We start from the raw sequence: 6,178 nt of genomic DNA, 5'->3' as shown, positions 1-6,178 counted from the left end.
GGATAAGAACCATATTATCCATTTAGAAAATGGATAACTAATGGATAACCAATGGATCTAACTTTTACATTTGTAAAGCTTCAAATTGGGGGTTTCTCAAGTTAGGGAGATTAAAAATTCTCCTAAAAGTGATCATATGCAAGAACTCATGGATAATATGGGTAACCCATATTATCCGCCGGTTAACCCGTTTTTTATCGTATTAAATATGGGTTGGGTCGGATAATTGATCCGTTTTTTCATTACCCATTTTCGACCCGAACCATATCCGATCCGACCCGCCCGTTTGCCACTCCTACAAAGGGGTAAGATAGTCGCGTCAGTTAACTATTACTCCAATATTACATTTATGCTTTGCCAAAGACAGATATTGTACAACTGTTGAAGCAAAACCAAGCTCTTCCGAGTGCCAGAGCATTCCAGAAGATTTTCATAATACAAACCAAAGAAAGAACTAAGATTAATGTAAAAGTTTACCGTACGAGCTGCAAGAACAAAAACACAGAGTCCCAGAAAAGGGAACGTAGCAGTGTAATGTATGCTTAGGATTAGAAACCAAGCAACTCCACAGCCCTGTCAGAGAGGCTCCATAAAGCTGGTGCAAATACAGGAGTGATCCTTGGCAACGTGGGATATGTTAGCGTTCCGAGTAAAAACCAGTTAAAACTTAAGAGAGCAACTGCATCAGATGCGGGTCTGTTCTTGATGGTTGAGAAAAACTGGACAACACTCCACAAGGACATGCCAACGACAGTAAATAGCGCGAGGACAAGAGGCATGCATCCATCTTCAGCTTTCCATACGATCGTTCCAACTAAAAGTGACAATATTGCACTAAAAAGGGTCCGTGTAAAAGCTAGCTCCCTTTGTTGGTGTAACACATTACTTGCGTCAACATCCTCGGAGGTGGTTGGAGTACATGGGTTGACATATTGACATGATCTAGCTCCCATAAAATCATGGTTTAACGTAGTTTCACTTTTGCTTTTGTCTTCCAGGGCTTCTTGCATTCTTTCGTGGTCAATGGTCATACTGTCCATGCCACTTGATCTCCAAGATGGAATTGCATTGCCGTCGCCATGCAATATTTGGCCATTGCCTATATAAACATGGTCTCTGTGGTCCCAAAGTGCTTTACCATGACTTTCATTCAACCGTTGATTTTGTGCTTTCAGATCCTGCAGCTATATCAAATACAAAGTTCAGTCTTTCCTGTCTCAAAAGTTGCATTATCAAGAGCAGAGGAAAAATTGGAACTCAGAGGACCATTATAACAGATTTTGAAGCTACCTATTTTCAGTGATCAATCTACCTCAATGTCTCTCTTAATAAGTCCAACATTTCTCAAGTAGCAAGAAATAAAGATCTGAACATAAAAAGGTTATTCAAAACCAAAAGTGTGACCTCCACCCATCACCCACAGAATTGCAGGGTAAACAGCACTTAAGAAACGAATCCCAACTCATCCACCTTAAGGGGATGGACATCCAGCAGCTACCCCAAACTCAGTTTGCATTGACTCAATAATGAAAAGAAAGAAGTAACTTTGTGAGTTCTGACAATAAATTAAAGTTTAGTAGTGTAAAAGCTGCACTATCATGATTTCAATCAAATGCACGAGCAAAATCAGCAAACAGTGGTAGATGGGCAGTTAAAGCTTCACTTAAGGCGTCCCTGCCTTTATTGACATCCCTTACTATTAACTTTAGTCAACTTGAGTCTGGGTCCTGAACACTTCCAAGGGCAATTGAATAGCTGTAAGATTTAAATACCCGATACGTAATTTTTCTAGGTTACCGTGGTATAATTGATATTCATAAGAAACGGATGAGAAATCAACGTCAAGGACACAACTATGCAAACAGGAATGTTTGGTGAAGAATAATGAAACAAAATGCTATTCAGGACTTTTCAGACGCAATATGATGTGAAAGCAAGAACAAGGAGGGAAATATGAGCCCTTGAAGCATGTACTTGTGGCTTTTGGTTAAGTTCTAGCTTTTTAACAACTATATATTGCTGATGGTATTTTGTGAAAAATGCACGTCTATGGAAGTTTCTTCTAATATTCCCCATCCTATTTTGCCTCTTACTTGCCCTTTAAGTCTAGAAATGGAAGGCTTTTTTTTAACAAAACGAATTCTTTTATGGTTTTGTAAAGAAATAAATAGGTTGGGTATGTCGTAAAACATAAGAGGATAAGGTGCAACTCAGAAAATTAAGCGTGCAAAACACAACGAACACGCCTATTCATAGACTATTATCCTTCCTTCTGCCTTTTTCCTCTAAATTAACTATCGACCCAGCACCCATTAACAGAATGCTGAATGGTCACCATAATCACATTGCTCTTTGTTCTCATTCTTGGTCCCTATATTTCTAAACATCCATTATTCATCCAATGCCCTGAAAGACACAGATTCAAAACGAATCTCTAATTCATAGAGGGAAGCAGTGATCATGTAAACTCTTTGTCTATTCAGCTCCTCTCCTTCCTAAGTTAAATCAAATGTTACACTTCCTTGATAGAATATTAACCTGGCCCTCCAATTGACAAAGAAAATTGGAAAAGATATATCAACCTGGCCCTCCAATTGCTCAATTTTGAGTATCGCCTCATCATGTTCATCCTCAAGTTCTGCTAACATGACCTGCATTATCTTTTTATCTTTGATGGCTACCTGCAGTCTCTTCTTATGTTCCTTCCTTTCCCATACAAGGTTCTCTATCTCTGTCTGCATTTGCTGAAGATGCATTTCCAGCTGCACATGTATTCTACTCATGTCAGTTGAGAAAATCAAGTCATACCATAACTCCTCAAAATGAAGAGTATGCATTTAACACATATCATTAACTAGATATATGTGATACTAAACGAAAAGGAAAAGCTAGATATAAAGAGAGTATAGTAAGACAGCCATTATAGGTGATTCTTCTTGCATCCCGTAATATCCTAATAAACTAAAAGTTTTTTACTGCCAAGGTCTGAATGAAGAACCTGCCGATTTGAATGCAACAGATCTTTATAGGGAAGAAAGTAGTAGCTTTCAACTACTAACACGGCAGAGAATTTCAAAGTTAATGTGGCATTAAAGTTTTGGTTCAATGGGGAATATGACAGAAGTGCCGTAATGATACTAAAGTACTTAAACATGACTCTTTCACTTGAGAAATCATTCCATGAAGACAGCAGGTGAAATTACAGCTGCCTGTGAAATCTAAGAGAATATGCAGGACTACGTGCAAGGTCTAACTAAAAGGAAAAGCAGAACCGATCCTCTATGGTAGAAAAGGTTATGGTTCCCCTCCACAAAAGGTCTAACTAAAGTATCTTGTCAACACCCCTACTCCTCTTCCTTCAGATTTCTTCTGCTAACACAATTCCAGCTTGCAGATCTCTCCATTTAGAAGCTTCGGTACCGAGGAAGAAAAATTAATGACAGCATTATCAAGTGGGCCTTATAAATGATTTTGACATTAAAATTCAAGCATCAAATTTCAGAACGCTATTTTTTAATTATAAAAGCATCCTTGAAAAACTATGAAATCCAGAACAATTAAAAAAAAAAGAGCCTTCAGGTCTCCACTAGAAGCCCCCAGAGGAGAAACACTGAGGGTCTCCAATCAAAAACAATTAACAAGGAAACAAGCGTAACAGGGTTATATATACACAAATCGGATCCATACATATGTTTGTTATGTGTCTTTTACTAACAAGAGGCGGACCAGAATCTGAGGAAGGAAGCAGCAGGATAAATAAAACATACAAAATGGAAGAAAAAAAACATGTTTCAGCAACATCTCAAAAACTAAAATGTTAGAAGGAAACACAAGAAATTTTTGCAAAATGAAACTGACCATCCTTTCCCTCTGTAGAGCAGTTAAACTTCGTATTGGCAGGGACAGAATAGCAATAGCCCAAATTATCAGTCTCCAGAGTAAGCTGGCATGAAAACCCATAGCAGCTCTCAGCAGCTCTGTCCAGGTTTGGATAACAATGCATATCGTTCTCACACCAAAGAAGCAAGTGAACTTGAGCAGTGACAAAGGCTTGATCAGCACGATCATAACAGTGTTGACCAATTCAAGAAACAGTCCCATCTATACTTCCCAAACTAGTCAAATAAACGCCATCTGCATAAACGTTCAAGTCCTCAAAATCCTGGTAGAGATGTAAATTCACAGACTGAACAAATTACAGCTTTCAATAAGAGTGCACCAGATATATTTGACAAAAACTTAGAACTTTCTCGTATAAGGCAATAATACTGAACCACAACATAGAAAAATATACCACAGTTATTGGGAAAACCGGTTCCTCAAACTTGGGAGCAACAAAACTAAAAGGCATTTATCCTTAGTTATAATGCAAGAGGAAATAGAACAGTTGCAGACTTGCCACTGCCCAATCAGTTCAGTCATCTCTGAAAATGTCCAGTGTAGTAAAACCAGTGAAACCATGGTTTATTTTTTCAGATCGAGACCTAGCTAGCTAAATATCTTCTAGAGTTATCTTGATAATTCGATCATTGAACAGAATCGACCAATATGATTTGCTACGGAGACTATATGGGAGTAAGGCAGAGAATTTCTCCCACATTTTTCATACAGTTTAAATAACAATGGAAATTACCAGGTAACTTGAGACCAGGTGAATCAGAACTAATATTCAACACTAATTCATCTTTCCATATTGAGTAAATTCAGCGTAATTTTACTATAGATATGTCTTCGATCACTACAAAATGTCTGTTAATAATGGAAGCTTCTTTGATAGTATGAGTTATGACTAACCTCCTCGAGACTGACAGAGAATTTCATTTTCTTAACTTTACAGCCGTCATCATTGTTCCAGTCCACCTCTCCAACTACACTATAAGATGTAACTTTGTTTTTTCTCACTATAATCAACAGATGCAAGTTAGGAAGTAAATTAAACTATCATTAATTAGTGCAAAAATTGAAATTAATCTTAACGATACTCTTTTAATATCAAATTTTTAGTATGATGAAGCACTGATTTACTAACACTATAAGGTGCATGATGGGCGAGTATTGAAAATTTCCTAATTAATGACACAACCGTATACATGATGACTCTAAATCTAGTACTAGGGCAATACCTTATACTCTAAAGGGACTCTTTTCCGAAGCCTAAAAAGGGATGAAACAGTGATACTTATGATAAGAGAGAAGTCCCCATTGATAAAACAGTGATAGTCTTTTCCATATTATTGTGAACTGTTTCTTGAAAGTGTATAAAAGCTGGAAAACATATAATAGGAACATTTTCCACGCTCCATTTCCTATCACACCAAACTAGAAAAGCCTTACATACTGAAAAGCTCCTCACAAAAATCTCTAAAAATAAGGGGAAAAGAGTGAATGACAATGCACTTCTTTCTAGAAATGAAGACACACTTAAGACAGTCAAAATATCAAGCCTTGAAACCAAGAGGTCCAAGACCCTCCCACTCACCACCCGAGACCAAAACATATAAACTCAGATAAAATAAATAAATAAATAAATAATTAAATAAATACACACACACCACTGAATGTAACAACGAAGCACATAACTAATTTGCAGTTTAGCAGAGTTTAAAAGAGTTTACTTTGTGAGCGATGGGGATTTTGGAAGCAGAATGCGGAAGCTGGAAGACGGAAGGGTCTGAGCAAAGATCTTTTTCCAGAGTGGGGTCGCAGCCAAAAGGAAGAAGTGGGCTGTTGACACGTCCATCCCCCAGAGACTGACACGTTATCTTAAAAAAAGGTCTACAAATCTTTGAATGGATAATGAAGAGCGCCGCCATCTTTACAAACTGATGTCACCTCCTCCAAGACTGGTCAGAGGTGTTACGTTGCACCTGACATTTTGAATTCATGCTACTACTCACATTCTAACAACAAATTTGCGTTAAGAAAATATATAAGATCATAAAATTGAGAAAACAAATATAATAAATACTATTTGATTTAATATTAAAATCTAATCTCCATTCTTTCCAATAGGAATTTAAACTATTTTGGTGAGCTTGACTTTATTTTGATTCAAGAGCATAAAAACTTGATTTTGAATTATATTTTTGAACTTAAATGTATTTCATCTATTCGTCACGAGTGCCTTGATAGAGCCATGAACAATAACTATTTATAGAGAAAAATAACTTTGATATGA

General features: G+C 37.0%; 1 protein-coding gene across 3 annotated transcripts; it reads right to left on the bottom strand.

Annotated features, from left to right (window-relative positions):
• Window positions 1-319: 319 nt before the first annotated feature.
• LOC109244604 lies at window positions 320-5,766 on the bottom strand. 3 transcript variants are annotated; one of them, XM_019411724.1, is made up of 4 exons: window positions 5,616-5,766; window positions 3,859-4,134; window positions 2,583-2,762; window positions 320-1,178 (listed from the first exon to the last, which is right to left on the bottom strand). In XM_019411724.1, exons 2-4 carry the CDS (start codon window positions 4,099-4,101, stop codon window positions 549-551), a joined length of 1,053 nt encoding a protein of 350 aa, XP_019267269.1. In that variant the 5' UTR covers window positions 4,102-4,134; window positions 5,616-5,766; the 3' UTR covers window positions 320-548. The 3 variants fall into 3 exon arrangements, with proteins under 3 accessions (XP_019267269.1, XP_019267267.1, XP_019267268.1); XM_019411722.1 differs by having other exon boundaries at window positions 320-1,184; window positions 5,616-5,765; XM_019411723.1 differs by lacking the exon at window positions 5,616-5,766 and adding an exon at window positions 4,795-5,154 and having other exon boundaries at window positions 320-1,184.
• Window positions 5,767-6,178: the final 412 nt, after the last annotated feature.

Source organism: Nicotiana attenuata, unplaced genomic scaffold (assembly GCF_001879085.1).
Source record: "Nicotiana attenuata strain UT unplaced genomic scaffold, NIATTr2, whole genome shotgun sequence".
Classification (NCBI taxonomy): Eukaryota; Viridiplantae; Streptophyta; class Magnoliopsida; order Solanales; family Solanaceae; genus Nicotiana; species Nicotiana attenuata.
This window is presented reverse-complemented; position numbering and strand designations above follow the sequence as displayed.